This window comes from Poecilia mexicana, unplaced genomic scaffold (genome assembly GCF_051168715.1).
Source record: "Poecilia mexicana isolate PSO_F unplaced genomic scaffold, ASM5116871v1 scaffold_18, whole genome shotgun sequence".
Classification (NCBI taxonomy): domain Eukaryota; kingdom Metazoa; phylum Chordata; class Actinopteri; order Cyprinodontiformes; family Poeciliidae; genus Poecilia; species Poecilia mexicana.
The window spans coordinates 6470474-6489876 of NW_028263387.1; the positions used below are offsets into that span (position 1 = coordinate 6470474).

The 19403-nt window shown below is 41.3% G+C and overlaps 2 protein-coding genes and 2 long non-coding RNA genes across 8 annotated transcripts in view; 1 reads left to right on the top strand and 3 right to left on the bottom strand.

The window, feature by feature from the left end:
• The window catches only part of ndrg2 (NDRG family member 2), a 34289-nt gene extending 33717 nt beyond the window's left edge, over window positions 1–572 (bottom strand). Inside the window, exon 1 of the mRNA XM_014969989.2 lies at window positions 1–572. The gene's annotated coding sequence lies outside the window, so the exon portion shown is untranslated.
• The window catches only part of LOC148153967 (uncharacterized), a 19810-nt gene continuing 978 nt past the window's right edge, over window positions 572–19403 (top strand). The window contains exons 1-7 of one of the 4 annotated variants that reach the window (XR_015766152.1): window positions 572–773; window positions 2732–2865; window positions 5910–5996; window positions 6257–6369; window positions 8557–8609; window positions 10003–10101; window positions 19174–19318. This is a non-coding gene — a long non-coding RNA (uncharacterized LOC148153967). Of the gene's footprint in view, window positions 774–2731; window positions 2866–2992; window positions 3662–5637; window positions 5818–5909; window positions 5997–6256; window positions 6370–8556; window positions 8610–10002; window positions 10102–19173; window positions 19319–19403 lie in introns of those variants that run through there. The other 3 variants (XR_015766151.1, XR_015766154.1, XR_015766153.1) reach the window with 3 other exon arrangements.
• Window positions 8870–14448, bottom strand: LOC106905281 (uncharacterized). Its single transcript, XR_015766155.1, has 2 exons — window positions 12785–14448; window positions 8870–9149 (listed from the first exon to the last, which is right to left on the bottom strand). It is a non-coding gene; the product is annotated as an uncharacterized LOC106905281 (long non-coding RNA).
• The window catches only part of hnrnpcb (heterogeneous nuclear ribonucleoprotein C b), a 12725-nt gene continuing 11614 nt past the window's right edge, over window positions 18293–19403 (bottom strand). For both annotated transcript variants that reach the window (XM_088015847.1, XM_014969991.2), the window contains exon 9: window positions 18293–19256. In XM_088015847.1, the coding sequence (XP_087871973.1) occupies window positions 19170–19256 (87 nt within the window). In that variant the 3' untranslated portion in view covers window positions 18293–19169. The remainder of the gene's footprint in view (window positions 19257–19403) is intronic.

Consider the following 19403-nt stretch of genomic DNA (forward strand, 5'->3'; position numbering starts at 1 on the left):
CTTTTAATTTGAAGCTCGCTGTCAATAAAATGAACTGACTCCAGAAAATATATGGCAAGTCTCGTTCCCCACTTGCTCAGTTTCTTCTTGCTCTTTTTCCAACCTGTCCCCCCACTTTTCCCGCGAAGCTCCTGTTATGATACTTTCTCCTTCGCCGCTTTTTTTTATTTTCCGCCGTGCCCTTTTCTTTCCCAGCCTTCCACTGTTGCTTTATTTCTTTCCAGCAGGGGGAAAATTCAGCACCCAGAAAAAAACATATATGTAGCGGTCAATCAAAAGGCAAGATGGAGCCTCGGAGTTTGGAAAGGGGGGAGAAAGAAACTTATGAACAGAACAGCTGACGACTAAAACCCCTTGAAGTCTATTCTTCTTCTTTAGAAACATTAGAAATTCTGTTTTATTGGTGTTATGGTTTACGTCCGGGGACTAGAGTTACTGTTTAGCTAATATCGGCAGAAAAAGCCCAGTTTCACTCGCTGACTCCCCCCTCCTCTTCATCATTGCGGTGGTACAGCCCGTCCTTGTGGAGCTCGCGGAGCAGAGCCCCCCAGCGCGTGAGCGTTCCCGCCTGGGACCGAGCAGGCAGGTAAACAAACGCACCTGGAGCTGAAGAGTCGGGGTGGAGAAGGAGGGAAATGGCTGCACTTGGAGGAGTCCAACAACGGCAGCTCCGACTTCGAGCCCACTTTCTCTGTAATGTGTCGCCACTGGCTGCTTTTCTGCCTCCCTATAGTGTCAATATCACCACAGATGTCCGCATCAAAATATTAAGAGTAAGAGATAAGTACATACTAATCTGGAAAATGTCATGAAGCAGTACAGAATTGTACTGGAATTTATCAATCATATTATAACTTTGATTCTGTGAATATACATTTTATAAGCTTTGTTAATTTAAAACAGTAAAACAATGATTTTGTAACATTTGGGCATGTGGATATTTAAAATGAACTTGAATAATTGGGTTCCAAGTAACATTACTTAAAAATTGAGACTGATCAACCTATCAATTTTTGTTGTTGTAATTTTTAAATGAAAAACATAATTACAACACTCCCACATTTATTACAACTTAAAATGACTAAAATCCCACACAAGATTAGAACATAGTAATATTTTGAGCAAGGTTTGCCCATTTCACTCCTAAAGCATTTAGTTTGATTTGCCCTCGTCTGTGAGAGTGAGCAGCACCGTGGGGAAAGAGCAATCTGAAGCCTAGAGAGAGAGAAAAAAAAGACTAGCAGCTTGAAATTCTGGTAAGGCGTTTAAAGAGGTCTAAAACAATTTAAAATCAACCACTTTGCTTTCCTTTTTAATTGAACATTTTTAAATGTTCAATTAGCATATGAACATTTAAAAATACAGCCGCTCAGGTTTCGCTGTCCAAGCAAAACACGCAACCAAACGTGACATAAAAATCAAGGTCAAGTTTCACACCCATGAACATATTTCCAGAACTTTTTAAAAGTCGGGATGTAAGAACAAGGTGTTTTTAAATCAGCAGAGTTAAAATACCTGTTCCTGACTGACTGTGTTTTCGGGTGACTACATGTTGCGCAGCCAATTTCCAGCAATCAGATCATTTTTGGTATGCACAGCTTGCAAAGCTGGAGCTAATTAGTCCGGGGTTTGTAACAAGTGTTTTCCAACTGAAATTTACATCGAAATAGAGGCTGACACAGTTACAGTACTCTGGATATTTTTGTCTCAGTTTAAAAAACAAAAGAACAATTATGGTCTCTTAGATTCCAGATCTGCTGTATAGCTTATGATAAAATACATATTTTTTTTAATCAACTTTGATATGGTGTGGAATATTATGCTGGGCATCTTTACAAGAATGTGCCAGAACGTCGCTCTGTTTGCCCAGTAAAACTGGGTCAAGATGATCGGATTTCACCGATACCATGCCTTGTTTTAACAGAATATTTAACTTAATATTCTTTTAACAAATAGCATTATAATTTTTCAATATTTTGCCACTAAAATGTTTTTTACGTGCTCAGATTCATAGAAGTAGCTAAAAATTATTGATTAATAAGTTTTATGTATTTGTAGAGTAATAGTAAAGCAGTGTAGATTTAGCGTACCATTATCCGTTTATTGAAATAATTTTATGGGTGTCAACTGTAAGAAGATTCTACCAAATTAAATAAGGAAAGCTCCACGTTCCCTTCAGGCTTTATGTTTACGATATTAACTTATAATGTGAGCATACGGGGCCCCTGGGAATGGAGCCAACCTGGTTGGTCTGACATGATCTCTACTGGCCCAGAGCCCCTGATTATCTCTGTCAGCAAGCTGGTTTCCATCGGTGGCCTGTTTTCTTCTTCAGTTTTTAAGAACTGATGGCTAATAACACTGGTGACAATAAGCTTATCTCCCTAAAGGTTCAGTAAAAATGAAACATTTGTAAAACAAAAAAATGAATTATTTAAACAGGGAGGGAATATTACAAAAAAGTTCAGTCATCATTGTCCTGTGTAGACCCAGTCCATGGTTTGACTTTCAAGAAAGTTAATCTTAAAACTACAAATGGAAAGGCAAACAAAACAACACAAGAATCCATGTACAAAGCGGAGTGGCAATCAGAAGTAGCTGACCCTGAATGTGTATTCTGATCCTACACCTTCAGCTCCTCATGAAACCTTTAGTTATGTAACTGTGAAGCAGTGAACACCCGTGAGTCTGTTTTCCATATAAAACTCCACAGTGAAGTTCTTTCATGCAGGAGAAAGACGGGAAACATAAACACGACACGTGTAATCCCCGGCCGAGCCTGCGCTGGCTGCATTTCGCTGCGGACCAGATCCAGGAGCAGAGCTGCTGAAAAACAGAGCATCACTCATTGGTTCTGAGGGTTATGTAAGTAGGGTCACAGTTTCCTCCTCCCCCCTCCCCCAACCTCCAAAGTGACACGATTAGAATCATATTTGTCTTGCCATTATCTGACCACGTTGTTTCCTACAAGTGTTCGCCAGCTACGGCTGGAGTGCAGGAAAACATGATGTAATCGTCCTGTGAGGATTTATGGAAAACAATGCTGATTATGTGAATAGAAGATTTTCTTATGGAATTCTGTGTTTTATCAATCTATAAAAATTCTTTTTTTTTAACTATTTCAGGCCAGCTTGGAGTAGAAAACTCGACGTGTCGCTTCTGCCAAGCCGATTTTTTGGTCGTTTTAAATCTCCCCACAGCCACCTTATATAATGATCCTCCAGCCTGTGCTTACTGTCAAGCTGTGGTGCGCCACAGATTCCACCAGGAACACACTGACGCTCAGCAACACGTTTAAACGTGCTGCTGCGAATTCAGCCCGAAAGGCATTTCCTGTCACATGCTCAAACTTCACATCTCTATTTCAGAGGCAAAGAGGGGAAGGGGTTTTAGTGGTGAACGTGAAGAAAAAGCAGCTCTGTTTGTTTGCCTGGGCTTCGTTGGTGAGACAGCAAGGCGGTGATCTGCACGGCTGCTGTAATTTGTGCAATCACATATCGGTGGTCACTGCTTATCTTGGCCTCACAGCTGGGTCGGCCCGGGTGGATTAAGGGGCTTCCGGGTGACGCAAGACTCTCCACTGTGAAGCAATTAACATCTGCTTGACGGTGACAAGAGGTGAAACAGTATCCAAAACAAGCTTACTGGTGTCTATTTATGTGTAAGTGTTGATATAATTAAGTTCTTTCAGAGAAAGCATTGAGTATCTCTGCTTGAAGAAGCTGATTCGGCACAAATTTGTGTTAGTGAATGCAAATTATTTCAACGCACCGTCAAGCATGTGGTATTTTTTCATTTACTAAGCAAAACATGTTTGTTTTTGACCCTGCTCTGCTTTCCTTACATAAACACACATAAAAGGAGTTGATGATGCTCCAGTCTCGGTTTAGCTGACAGCTTTAGCTTTGTTTGTTTCAAACGGTTTGCTTTGTGAATTATTAAACTCTTAAAACAGTGTGTGGACTTAAAGAACCACCCACAGACTGGCACAGCATTCATGCAGCCAAGGGTAGTCCAAGGTAAGATGAATAGCTACAACAGAGGAGTGTTGTTTGACTGCATTCATCGATACAATGGCGTCTGCAGACGTTCCTTATTTTGATTGATTTTTTGGAGGAATGCAATGAGATAAAGAGATAAAAAACATTTAAGATATTAAAATACGTAGGTGATGTCCGATTGTCCGGTGTGTTTTGATGGACATGGAGGTTCTTATGTTTTTGTTGGTTCGAGTGAATCTGTGAAAACTGAATTACAAGACGTTCATAAAAAATGGCCCTTTAGTTCCAGTACGAGGCAGGTGTTATCTTACTCTACAAAAATGTTGACATGTATTGGAAAAGCTGAATTATTCGGGCAATAATTTTTTCAAATAGAAAAAAACGTGGCTTTTTTGGAAAATTGCTAAGCTAATTTCTCTTAGCAATGCAAGCTAACTCAAAATTGACATAACACGTTCACAAAACAGTGCACTGTACTAAATGTGCAACGGATTCATTTGAAAATCCAGTGACTTGTGTCTAAACTATTTATTAGCAGTTGCTATAAGCAGTTCTTCCAAGTCAGGCATGTTTGAGTTTGAGATTTTAACTTAAAACCTACAAATTCTAGATTTCAAATGAAACAGTACCTGCAAAGGTACCTGGATTGGGTCAGTCAAAGCCCTTCTTATTGTTGTTGTAATATAGGTTAGTCCGTCCTCCTAGTCTTAACTTTTGTGTCTCTTGACTTCCATTTCCAGCCCCATGTCTGAAAACCTTGAAGGGCTATTTCACTTTCCGACAGGCTACGATAAGTAAAATGTAATATTTCAGGCTTCACTTCCATCTTTTCTTGACTGATGTGTGATCTGATCACCCTGAAATTTTAATGAGTCCTGCTCCAGGCTTACTATGGAAGAAACCATTCTGACGCAGCAAGATTGTAAGCACCTTCGCTCATAAACCACAATGAATTATGGCTTCTTAATTTACCATAATACATAAAGAGTTTTATGGATAATGAAATGAATGAGTGATGGAGAACAAACAGTGAAAATAGTCTTGTTTGGTTCCTGCTGTTTGTTTTGGGCTGCTGAGCGACATGGAAAAGCCAACAGCTACACGTTGCATCTTGGTACTAAATTAGCTCTGCAAGCAGGGAAGCATTCACACACCACACTCAACAAGAACATTTATAAAGGTTCATGTAGCAACGGGGCCAGTTTTAAACTTAGCAAAGCAGCTTGTCTCTTTCGTAGACGGTTGATTTTGCAGGACGCTGCCTCTGCCCACCTTTCTATTATAATCAAGCTCGCCCACTGTGCCAATCAAATGCAGTCTGCGTGTTATAACTGAGCATGGTGCTGTTAAATGAGATTTTAGCATACGTGAATCAAGGGCAACTTTAGCTAAGTCCAAGTTTTTGAGAAAGATTTTACTCTATTGTTGGGTCAAAAAAAAAATTCTCCAAAAAATGCAAACAATTCCAGTTTTGGATTAACAGAAATGTGAATAAATTGACAAACTGTTAAATCATGGTAAAAATATGTTTTACAGTTGATGGAAATGTCCTTACAATTAACAGAAAACATCCTGGTGATTTTCTATCAGGATTCTTTCTGTTTTGTTTTTTTATTTCCTGACATTTTTCTTACAGTGTAACATAGAACACTGTGGTTTCCACTCCCACGAACCAGTTCACACACACTGTTCAAACCGAGAGCACATCAAAGGCAACACACATACTTAAAAGACCCTGCAGACCTGCGAAACATTACTGTGTACGTGGCAAGGAGTAATTACGCTGCTGATTCTATTTGTGTAACAAACAACACTGGTAAGACTGTCTGTCTTTGCGTTATTTCTTCCAGCATCTGAATGTAAATTCAACTTTCTAAAATATTACTTTTCACCGTTTTTGCTCACAAGATTCCTGACTGGGTGCTGATCCTGTGTGTTTGACTCGTTTGGCTCGAGGGAGACGATCTCCTTCATCATCCGAATTTCAACAATGTGGCAAGTTCTTTTCAGATTCCAGACGAGTTTCATTACCGATAACTCTTTGATGTCTGTGAGAAAAAAATATAAATGAATAATCTGCAACACAGCGGCCTTTGATCGCTCAGATGCATAGTGTTCAAATTTAACTGTCTGCAAGTGCCGTATGCTTTGTTACTGAGACATGAGTCATCCCCAGTTTTGCTCTCTTTCCATGCCTCATTTTTGCCACTTGATGAAAAAACAAAACACATTTGATCTGTTTCTTCTTCCTGTAGTAATTTATTAAAAAGAAAAATAGAGGTCCAGACCGCAAATGAAGAAAGAATGACTACGGAAGGTTCTGACAAGGAGTGCCCTCGTTGGACAGACATTAGCTGCCGCTGAGGAGGTGATTATGGAAACGCTGGTAAACCAAGTTAAATGAATGCACTGCAGCTGTGGAAGGATCATGAGTAGGAAAAGGAGAAATGAGGGGAAAATAGTGAAAAAACAACAAATGTTAATGTGGCATATTGAAACACATATGGTGTTCCGTACACCATATGTGACAAATAAGACTAACTCTCGTGGATGGCGACAGTTCATACTCCTCCAATGTTGCGAAATAAAACAAGTTATAGTAAGGAAAGTGACGCAAAAGTCTACCACATGGTCCAACCAAAATTATTTCCAGTTATTGAATATGCTCAGGGATATTCATTGGGGCAATAAGTGACGTAACCAGTTTTTAGGTTTAGGGCACAATTACTTATTCATACAGGCAGGTCGGTTTCGACAATGTATTCCCTTAAAAATTGAGCAGCATTGTTAGAAATCTTTTTTTTTTTGTATTGAGCTAGGTTGTTTTTTTGACAATAAATCACAAACAAAATCTGCAAGGAGGCAAATACTTTCCCACAGCCCTGTGGTGGGTGTGTTCTCCCTTTAATCGAGTCATTTTAGAAGGTCGCTCTTTGATTTAGCTTCAGTGACTCCCTTTGACCTTTAACCTACATGCAACATAGTTGCATGTAGGTTAATTTGAATGCAATTAACAGCATTCAAATTTAATTACCAACTGATGCCACACCTTCATGTGCAAAGCACTGTGAGTCTGTTAGTAAGACTGTGTTCTCAGTCATTGCCAGAGAACGTTTGCATTTGGCAAATTACACTTTTGATGTGGTTTTTTTTTTTTTCACATTTACTCAAAACTTGGACATACTTAGAACTCTCAGGGTATTGAAGCCAACATCACAAAATAATAAAAAAAGACGACCAAGTAAAAATGTAAGAATTTTGCTGAATCACATCAAATTCTAAAACTTGTGACTTGCATTTATGCAGAGCCACACCTGCCTCTGGATTATATCAGAAAAAGAAGAGCTGACTCTTGTAAATTATCAGCTCGTTCCTTCGTGAACTGTCGGGACGAATTCCTTTGATGGACATGTCGTTCTGTTCTGCGCTCTGTCTTGTGAAATGGTTATTTTCAGATTGGACGGTTGTATGCAGAGGCTCTTTTCTTTTCTCACCGCCGTGTCTTATTGCCCTAGAATGTTAATCACACCATCTGGTCTCTTTTTCTGCTGGTAGACAGACATAATACACTTCAGTGTAATTCAAACTTAAGTGAACAAAACACAGCAACAACAAAACCGACAGGAAAAGGATATATAGCAAAAAGAAAAAAGTTGAAAGTAGTGGATGATTGCCAGACCCACGAGTATTACTGTAATTTGTGATGAATAGCTTGAGAGAACAAGTAGCACAGACACTGTGTACTGGCAGCGTAATGTAACACAACTGACTACTTCAAGACTGATTTGAAACGTTGCCTCTGTTGCGTTGTTTGTTTTTGGCTTCATGTGCTATGATTAGGCATTGGCCATTTTCTAAGACCAAAGTGAAAAACCGCTAAAAATTTTCCATCACAGCCTGATTATGGTGTAAACTTTTTAAATTAGATGCCAGAGAAAGGCAGATGAAGGAAGGTCGTTTTGTTTTGGGGGGGAGACACAAAAGCAGCATTGGCCCCCCACCAACCTGATGTTGCACTTTGGTGGCGGACTCACTGAAGGAATGCTACAACAATTTGACCTTCTTACAGGGTGAACAAATAGCTATTTTTAAACATTTCTGGTAATGAAAAACGAGGTGTGAAAATCAACAAACCCCATCATTATTATTACAGTAATGTAAGCTGTTGTTATTGTTCATTTATTTAAAAGGAAAACATGTACATCATACGCTAGAGCAGGGGTGTCCAAAGTCGGTCCTCGAGGGCCGGCATCCTGCATGTTTTATTTCTCTCCCTAGTGGTTGTAACAACCTCCTCAGCAAGTCAATGTTCTCCTCATTTGATGCAGGTGCGCTAAACCAGAGAGAGACCTAAAACATGCAGGATGTCGGCCCTCGAGGACCCACTTTGGACTCCCCTGCGCTAGAGTTAGCCATACAAGCTAGCTAAGCTATACAAACTAAGCAAGTGGTTCAGAACGAGTATTGAACTGCTTTTATCCAATCAAACATTGTCAAGGCTGGGACTTGATTAATTAATTATATAAATTTTATTTTTCTTTTTTTACATCCAAAGGTTCCAGCAGATGGAACGGTATCTGCGCGTCTACATCTGGGACTCCAAATCACGTGAGAGACGATGTGAACTTGACACAATCGACTGCGGTGTTTGTTGCACTTCGTGAATGCTAATTTCTGGCTAATTTGATCTGCTAACACATAAGGTGTGAGCATGCACAGCTTTTTACACAGAAAGGAAACAGATCAGCTGATCTTTGCATGTAGAATGATAATTAGATTGACAGTATCAGGGTTTCATTTCCCTCTTTGTTAACGCGAGATACTTCTGCATGTCATTAAAAATAGATCTTAAAGGCATCAAACTCACGTGTTTTTTGTATTTTTATTCCCTATACGTCCCTGTCAAATGAAGTCTTTACACAGGCGAGTCGGTTTCTGCGTGCAGCTCTGTTTAAATCTCTCCATCCCTGCGACGCAGCCTCTCTCTTCCACACAAACTGAGGCTTGAATGCTTCACTATCGCGTCCTGATGAAGGCCAAGTGGATTTGTTTGATGCTGGGAGTCAAAAGAACATCAGAAATAGCTCCCCGTGCGCGGCGCAGACGTCCTCTTTGGTGCCGTCTGAGATGGTGAAGAGGCTTAGCAAGCTGAAATGTATGAGATGAAGCAGAGGAGCGAGAAGGGAAGAAGAATGAAGACCAGGAAAAAAAAGAATTGCAGATTTTTCTCAGAGTCAAACTCATAAAGGCTTGCTGAACGTTGTTCCGATTGGACAAGGGGTTACACGGTTTCCACTAGTCCTATAGAGTTCAAATGTAGTTAGAAACATTATGTCACAAAACAGAAAAAAATGGAAAAGTTTTCATTCACAGATGGTGTTGAGGTCTAGAAATTGGGCCACTGTTGAGAAATCGATTCTTCCCTTTTTCACCCAAGTCTGGTCAAAAATCTGCTTACATTTGCATTTTGCTTGTTCTGTAAACTGTACTTTAGTACCTTCTGATTAATCATTACTGAGACAAATTTCCGGCGTTGGGGACACTAAATGGTGTCTTGATCTTGGTCGGTAATAATACCTGTTTTTAAAGCATCTGATCGACAGCAAAAACACCAAAAGTATTGAGCTAATTTTACCTGGGAGGGTTTGAATTCAGCATATACAACTTTGTTTGGGGCAAAGAGATTCTAGAGTCGTGATTTAGTGAACTGCTATATGCTCTCTGAACAGCCCATCACATGTATAGAAATACTAATAATCTCCAGAAAGCAAGCAGACACACTGTTTTAGATGAATAAATATATGACAATCTGAAGAAAATAGCATTGAATCTTTTCCCCCCCATGCTCTCTATAAGCATCTGCAGCTGAGATACTGGCGTCATTTTTAACTTTCGCTGTGGATCAGCCCCTCTTCTGTTCTCCCAGAAGCCCCGGCTGTATCCATGTTTACAGCCACAGGATGGTATAGATGTGTGTGTGCATCTCTATGTGTGATTCTAGGCAGCTGTTGGAAACCAACGCAGAGGTTGGGGGTGCAGCTGGGGGAAACAAAAGTGGGCGTGTCCCTGCAGATGATTGGCCCAGTGGGATGGCTCCGGAGTAAGTGACATCACAACCTCATGCCTGACCTAGTTAAAGCGCCAATGACGTCAGAGCTGTCTCTTTTATTCTGTCTCCCTTGTTTGCTGTCACCCACTTTAAATCTCTTATACAACTCTTTCCCCCCGCCCAACACACACACACCTCTCTTCCTATCTTCCACATGAATATGCACTTTTTTTTTCTCCCCCCACCCCTTTTTATAATCACACTGAGACACAGGAGCAGAGTTAATCAGGGGAATGAGGCAGAGAGAATAGAGGAGAAACATCTACCACTTGCCAATAACCCATTTTCGAGAGATTAAAGCTATCCTGATGAATATTAATGCGCTGGAACTTGGAAAGCAGCGCCGGGCCTAAAGATGTTACAAAACGAGGAGGCAAGCTTCCACCGTATGGACAGAGATGTTCTGCCACTCACTGTGGCTCGGTGCTGCTGTGTTTATTTTTAGTGGATATGTATCAAATTAACATTAGACTGCAACACTGTTCTGTTGCACAAGTAGGTGAAAAATACCACATGCTGCACGAGGCTGCTGCCAACTGTATGTGGACACAATCCACGGCGGTGGGACTAAATTATCTGGAGCTCTCGAGCCTTTTCGCATTTTCTCACACTACGTCCACAAGATTTGAGATATTCTATTGGGATTTTGTGATACGAGTCAGCACAGAGTTGTGAAGTGAAAAGAACAAGATATGTGGTTTTCAGTCTTTTTTTTTTTTAGTAAAGCCCATGAATCAACACCATGAAGAATCACCTTAATCTGTAGGGACAGGTGTAAGTTTCTTTACCAGTTTTGCACCTCCAGAGTATAAAATCTTTTCCCGTACTTCTAAGCAGATGGAGAGTTTCTGTAAACTTTACTTTGCAAATCTTGACAGACTCATGATTGAGTTTGGGCCGTTCTCGCACACAAAAGCTCCTTCTCCATTGTCAAGCATCACTCTAGTCGGTTAACATTTGGTTCAGTTCTAGCCAAGGTGGTCGTGTGTTCCTCACTGTCAGCGTTAATATGTAGTCAAAACTGCGATGATGTAATTTGTGTACCATTGAGCAACCGGTTTCTCTGGTCTAACTAAAAACCAAGGTCTCAGTTCAGTTGAAGTGAACTCTGGTGCGATTCGAACGCCAAGCGGACAGGAGACTGCTCCAAAACAAACATTTATGTCTAGCCCTTGCGAGAATTTGTTTATTTTATTTGGTTGGCTTGAAGTTGTTCATAGTCTTTTGTCAACAACAAAAGAGAAATCCTACAACTGCTAAAATCTCAATTTTTGGTTACGTTTTGTAAAGAAGGAAGTTGTGCTCACTGTCCTTGTTTCCTTCAGTAGTTCCTGCTGCAGCGCCACCACAGGTGAGGGGGTGAAACATGTTTTTCAAAGCGCTTAGTTCATTTGATACAGTGCAATGTGAAAGCAAACTGCACCTAGTGAAAATGTGACAAATGTGTCCATTCTATCAAACTGAGGCTACCAGACTATCAGCTGTGAAAACAGCCTAACGTTCCATCTGAGCTGTTCCTGTGAGAAGCTATATCACTTAGAGCAGAGAATCTCAAAATGACAACATGATGCTCATTCAGTGTTAAAGCAACTTGTATGTATGATTGGGTTACAGTGTATCATCAGATTTCTCTGTACTGAGCAGATTAACTCTGAGAAGAAACACGTCCAGGGTCACACCTAATCCACAGATACAGTCAGATCATTCTCCAATCACCCCGCAGTGAGAAAAAAGATGGAGAGATGAGGGAAAGTGAGAGCGATAAGACGCAAAGGGGATGTGGAGGGGATGTTAAAATAAGAAGCATAATGTTGCTGAAACTGAGAACAGGGCTGTAGGAAGTGATAGCTGTAAATCAAAAAAGCTCTCGCATGTTTGAAAGGTTACAAAGAGAGAGAGAGATGAAGAGGAGGAAGACAAGCTAACTTCCTCCTTCCCTGCACATCCCCCACCGAGGAACATGAGCCCAAAAGCAGTTGTTGCTCCTCTTTCTCCCCTTCCTCCTTTTCTTCTTCCTCTCTGTCCGCTTTGTGTTTGGTGGACGCCCCATTTCTCTCATTTATATTCACCCCAGCTACAGGGGGAGTCCTGGGGCAACCACTGCACAATTCTAACGTTCAAAACACAAGAGGCTCATGAAGCTCACACTGACACAGCGGGGCTTCACTTTATAGAGTTAAAGTAAGTTCAGTTAATTTAAAAATGTGCAGAGTGCAAAGTTATGTGACGAAACTCCAACTAAGCTGTTCAAAAAGACAAGTAATACGCAAAAGTTGACTGAATCTACTTTTGCGTATTACTCTGGTTGTTCTGACAACTTCCAAAGACTCACCTCTCCTCCCTCAATCATGGATTCACCTCAATGACCGATACTTTGTGGACCTTCCTATTGTCAAGCCTCAACCTCAGAAGCAGGACTGAAGGATTCATTCCCATTCCGATTCTTCCCAGTGAATCACCAGCCAGAGTTAAAGGAACACCTCAGACCTCGAGACTTTCCAGATTGCTAAATGAACTTGTTGGACCTTTGTTTCCCGTTAGTGGGTTAGAGGTTTCCCACAACCCATGACAAAAGGAGCCTCAAAAACAATCTTCCTCATGTAAGGTTGTGACAGAAGCAACATAAGAACAAGTGAGAATAGGGTGCTGCGGTGGTGCAGGGGTAAAACCCAACCTACGAATGGCGGCCTCAGTCCTCAACACGGCCGTCACAGGTTTGAGTCCTGACCTCATGACCTTTACAGCATGTCTTCCCCCTCTCTCGTTACCTACATTAAAAAAAACAAACAAAAAAAAACAAAGCAAGGATAAAATTCCCAAAAGTCACTGAATATTTTGTGATGCGACAGCCTTAAAGCCTCATGTGCATTATGTTTTACACTGCACACCCAGCCCCATGGTGAAACATGACGGTGGCACCATTATGCTGTAGGGATTCATTTCTTCCTCAAGGAACAATGAAGTGCCGAATACATATCTTTTCTGCAAAAAAAAAAAAGAACTGTTTGTGGTTGCAAAACATTTGAGACTGGCGTGAAGATCTGACCCTAAACATACAGACAAAGCTACAATGGGGCTTGTGTTCGAATGTCCCAGTTAAAGTCCAGATATAGATCCAATTCCAGAATCTGAGGCAAGACAAGAACATTATTGTTCGCAGACATTCTCCACCCGATCGGACTCAGCTTGTGCATTTTTAACCAAAACGAACCGGGATCCAGCACGGCGCTGTTTCTCTACAAACACACAGCCATGCGCCTGCAGTGTCGACTGTTTGGCTTGAAACTGAGCAGATACCCACCTCTGGGATTATTCTTCTCTCCTCCTGATGTGTAACTCAGATTTCACTGTTTTCCTAACCCTCTCACACACTTGGACACGCACACACGACGAGGACACACTCACCCGATTCGAACTCACACACGCTCTGCTGCTTTTCTGTCTCTGTCATTATGCTTTGTTTTTGTTCTGAGCCCCCTTATTTCTCAGATTTCTGTCACATATGTAGACTTCCACTGTGAGAGTTCCCAGCAGAGTCGATAAATCACCCTTGGGGCTTCCGGGCTCTACACACCTCCGGCTCTCCTCCTCCCTCTCTCTGTTTCTCGACCATTCTGCAGCCTTGCAACGCTCCTCGCTCGCATCGCCCCGGTTCTCCTCTCTTCCACATCCCTTCGCTTGTTCCCTTCCCCCTCTTCCCATCGCTACGGTGACCTTGCAGTAGCTCAGAGTAAAGCCATTTATCTCCTCCCTCTCCCCCTCCCGCCTTCTTTACATCGGTTTTCGCCCACCTGGGAGGCTGCGCGACGTTCTGCACGTTCACCATATTTGTGTTGCACCCTCTGTGTTTCTTATCTCAATTCAAACTCAGAGTTATAGTGTGCGACTATCCGCATCATCCTGCAGTCAGCATTTATGCAGATGCTTCTGTATTAGTCAGTCCATTTTCAACAAAACCTTCACATGGCCCCTTCACCTACAGGTACCCAAATCAATGCTCACCGGTTCAGCTTGCAGTTCAGGAAACAATTCGACCTTTTGGTGAATGGTTTTATTCGTTATCTCGCAGAGTGTCGACAGTCAGATATCCAATACCGCCCTCATGTCTTTGTGCTTTCCTCAAGACCAAGCTGGATCCATTTCCCTAACCCTCGGTAAGAAAGCTAAAGAATTTCTACAGTTCTGCAACATGAGGTTAGTTTCTTGCTAACCTCATGGGAACCCATCAGGGAAATGCAGATGTCAGTTTTATGCACTGCTGTGACATACATCACACTATGCTTGTTGTACATTCTTTCTCTGAGCACCAGCTTGCAAAAGCAGCTTTAAGGGAGTGGCTGTTTTTCCCCCCCAAGTGGTGCCTTGTTGTGTTTAGCTGCAGAGGAGATAGCAATAGAAGGCTCAGTAATTCTGCTATGTTAAAAGACCAGGAGGTCTTCTGTCCTTTGCAATTGTGACGTCAGATTTATGTGAAGATTTTGACTTTACAATTTCTTTTTTAAATGCACTTTTAAGTCTTTTTTTTTTTTTTTTTTGGTCTCCAGCTCCTGTTTCTTCTTTTGAGCAAGAGCGCAACACACAAAGTTGAATGGATGTAACTCTTCCTGCACAAAGTAAATCGTGAATTTGGAGGGTGTAAAAGTCTCTAGAAGACGGTTTTACCTACAAAACACCCAAATGAAACAAAGACACAATCGATTCTAACGATCGTTTCACAATCGTTAGAATATGAAAGAATAAATGTGCAATACTGTAAGTGAATAAAACCCAATTTAAAACAATGATTTAAGACATATTCACACAGAGAGTGGAAAAAATTGTGACTTTATGCGTTCCTCACGATGCTCCTGTACCATTAAATACAGTCAATATTGTTTTCACCCCTCAGAAACAGATAACATCGTCAGCTGATGCGAACGGATACACTTTCTATTGAAACGGCTTATCTGCAATTACTTTAACAAGCACACTTCACTCTCCCCGCAGGTGTCTGAATACAGCCCAGCAGGAAGCATCCTGAGAAGGCTATTAGGAATATTTGACTTTCTCCGGTGTTACTAACAGCATTATTAATGGCTTGGCCACTTTGATGTACGCCAGCTGAGCCAGGATGCTTACAGTGGGCTCAGCTGTCACAACCAAATGAATTATAACCATTAATACTTTGACTAAGCCCCCCCGTCGTTGTACCAGGATGAGCCGACTGCTACGAGACAAGAGATGTTGCCCAGTTTACACTCAGCAGAAAGTGTGTAAGGAAAGTTAATTTGGTCGATCGATTTTTTTATGGATGTTGGCATTGCTGCAACAATGCTTTTTGGCAGTACACTGTATACATTTTCTAAGTCTGTTTATTTCCTCTTAAACTGTGGCACATTTGTGAGAAATATGCATTGGTGGGCGGAGCTTGTTCCCGTGAGAGCTCCAGATTCTAAGCCTTCCAGTTCGGCAGAATCTCATGCACATAGTGTGCATTGTCTTGCTATAATTTCTGAAGTTGTCATGCGGTCGCTCTGATGACATGGGAGACGGCCCGCGGGATAAATGTCATCTGATCCGACCCAGTGTGATCTGACATCACTTCATGTGGGTTCCCTCTAAGGTTTCAAACCTTTCAATTGATTTTTAAGGGGCAGTATTTTTTGTTTTCTAAGCACATCAAGTAATTATGATAACTTCCGAATTTTACTTTGTAATTTGACGCCGAGAATTTGGGCCTCCGTCTCTTTAATAAAAAAAAAAAAAAAACTCCTCCTCTTTCTGAAACTCCACCTTCAGGAAGTCATCACAACATCATTCTCCTATTAACCCTTTAACAACGTTTTCACCAGCATTGCTCTGAGAAGTAGCTCTTATGAGCTCAGCAGATGTTTGCCAATTGTTACTGGCTAGTCTGAAGGAGCTGAGTGGAGGAGTCGTGGGAGAGAGTCGTGCAGCTCAGAGGAGGAGCTGTGTCATTGAAGGCGGGGCTAGGTCCACCCAGGTGTTCAGGACAGCTGAATGGTTGCCATGGAGATTAAAGAATTTCTCAAACATGCATGAAAGGATCAAGGCAACACTCCAGGTATGAGGAGTTTTTGATATGGGAATAACATTATAGAATGATGCAAAGCTCAAAAAAGTCAATTTTACATGACACTGCTTCTTTAAAAGACGCTCAATGACTCCAGACTGTTGCAAATATCCCTGCTTTGTCAGGTTAGCTGTGCAGTGAAAGAGCATCCAGCAGTGTAGCAAACAGAGGCCACAGCCCTGCGAGGGTTCACTCCAACTGTTACACCATTTCCACATTCTTCAGCTTCTCCCCCCCAAGCAAGTGGCCAGAAATCTTTTCCGCTCTTTCTGCCTTCTCTCCATCTGTTGGCTGCCCCTCCATCTGTCCCTGCTCCTCTGTGGCCTGTTCATCCCTGCTTTCATTCTCTTCCCTTCCCCTGTTAATCACAGTTCACCCTGCGAGAAGAGCGCTTCTTATCGACTTAGTTCTCGCCTTTTAGCATCCCTCTTTGAATTTTTTCCCCCTCCTTCTCCTGTTTCTTTCTCCAAGTTCCAAGTTCCTCCAAAGATTTCTGGCAGCATATTGCGTAGCTGTAAGGAGGCGTTTTTCAGGCAGGAGGGTAAAATGTGTTAAAATTCTGGACGTTTTCTGACAATTGCTCATTATAAAGACTGAATAAAAGCCGAAGCTGAATTCTGTGCTACACTGCGTTGCATAATTCACAATTCAGTATGTGTATTACGGCCAGAATGTGTATAAATATATGCAGGAGTGAAGTTGTGGTCTGCAGCCTACAAACTGGGTCCTATGCAACTTTATTCTTCTTGTTTACAACTCAGGAAGTGCTGTTTCCAAAATTATACTCCTAGTTATGTAAGATGGAAACAGACAGATCTGGGGAGATGTATGAACTATGTTTACCTCTTTAAAATCTTCACCTTTTTTGTGTTCATAAGAGCACTTTGCTGTTGTGACCAAGCTGCTGTCAAACTTTATAAAATGGCAAATAGCTTTTATTTCAGTGCATTTATTTAGCTAGTTTAGCTTGTTTTTTTAAAACCGCTATGTCCTGAAAACGCCTCTCCTAAATTTTCAGTCAGTGTGATGCATTTCCAAAACACATCGTTACCGTTTTTTATACTCTCACATTTTGCGCAAGTGATTACATAAATGTAGCACTCTAACATAGAGCTAGCATGCTAAAAAAAAAAAAGTGCTAGTATGCTAAGACAGCGCTAGCATGCCTCCACTCTGGAAATTTGGCTCACAACATATTTCAATTAAATTCCATTTAATCGCTGACAGATAAGACTTATGGAAAACTTAGTTGAACTTTATAAACTTACCATTTTCTTTTGCATGTCAAACACTGAAAACAGTGTTTCAGTTGCTCTGTGCACTCACCGCTCTCCTACACCAGATGGCTTCCTGGGAAATCCTGAGCATGATGCAGAATAAGTAACATGACACAAGCACAAAGGCAAAAAACAAAAAAAAACTCCCAGTTTACTAATAAATTTTTACTCTTACGCTTATCTGCTGTCACGAGCAGCTCGCTTTTATACATTACTGTCTCAAATGAACCAAACCCTTTTGAGCAACCTGTTCCTTCACACTCTCGCCTGTGGTGGCGCTACACCAAGAACCACTGAAAGAAATGACATGAAAACCTCTGAAGAAGACAGGAGAGCAACTTCCTTCTTCACAAACACTAAACAAAAGTGGAGCAGCATCAGATTTTAGCAGTTGTTGGATTTTTTTTTTGTATCTGACAAAAGACAACAAGCTAGTTAATCTCCTAGACTTGTGAGTTTGTTTAATCTGTATTTACCCAGAATGCCCTGTGTTGTAGTCTGTTTACTGCTTTTGTAATGGTCTCCGGTCTGGTAGTATTCATATATATGCATTCTAACTGCCCCAGAGTTCACTTTAACTTAACCAAAACCTAGAATTTTAGGCAGACCAGACTTCAATTGTGCATTCACATCTCCCCAAACAAACCCAGACAAAGAAAATGGAGTTTGATTTAAAGTGGACTAAGCAGGAATGCATCCTCAAGGTGATCCTTTAAAGATACTGTGATTGAACCCAGCGGTGATTCCTGGGACCGTATCTGGACATCCCTGCTGTTTACGCTCAAAGAAATTAAGCATTTTATCCCCAACAATAGAAGAAAAAGAAAACAAATCAGAACAGGATAAAACTTTATTTGGCTGTGAAGTCAAGAAGGAAACATACAGGTGGACATGGAAGGCAACGGAGTTGGACCGAGGTCAGTTCTGGTTAAAAGACATTTTAAACCAACAGAATTTGTCTAGGGAGGGAGGGTGGACTACGTGCATGATCACGTTTTATCTTAGGAGCAAAAATGAGGAGTGATTGTCTGAGGAACACAAACAGGTCATTATTCTCTTGTAGTTGGTGCACGCTGCCACCTGCTGGTTGGGATGCAGCGTTGCAGCAGGATTAGCAGTATTTATTTTTTTTAAGGTTTTAGAAACATGGTTGCAGCAATTTTATATCATTTTGTTCAAGTCAACAGTCAAAAAGACATTAAAATAATCAACTAACAAAACAGAACACATGCAAGAAAACAGATTTTAGATGAAAAAAAATGAGCAGTTCTTTTTGTTGTACAGTAAATCTTATTATCTCTCAGTGAGGAAGAAGTTGCACTTAATATAGCATAATGCTGGTAGGTGGGCCAGTGAGAAAGTGTTGTTTTACACCATAACCTAAAAATTTTCATCTAGCTGTAAGCTAAACATGCAGCAAAATTCCCAAACATGAAATCATTTACATTTCTCATCTGCCCAACTTCAATTTTCAAAATTTGTAGGAAAAACTACACTTGTCTACTAGCAGCAGAGGGCCATTCAGAGGAAACACATGAAACATTTAATAAAAAAGGAGATAAAGAGGAATTCACTTCTAACCTGTGGGAAAGTCAAAGCCGTGTAAAAATTCTATCACTTAGGCAGAAACGAGCAGATAACTGTGGTGTGGAGAAAGTTTGACACACGACTTGTTTTGTTCGGGTTTGTGTGTTCTCTCCGTGACCCGTTCAGGACTCATCTCCGTTGGTGCTGTCGCCGTCGTCCTCTCCTTCCTCCTGCTCGCCGTCGTCCTCGTCTCGCCCTCTGCTTTTCACCTGCGGAGAGAAGCAGAAAAAATATAATTCAACGCAACAGAGGAGAAGAAGAAGAGAACTGGGTAATTTAAAACATCCCGCAGTCTTAATAGACGGAGTCACGTGGATCCCGCGCGGTCCGGAGCTCACGTGCGTTATTACGAAGTT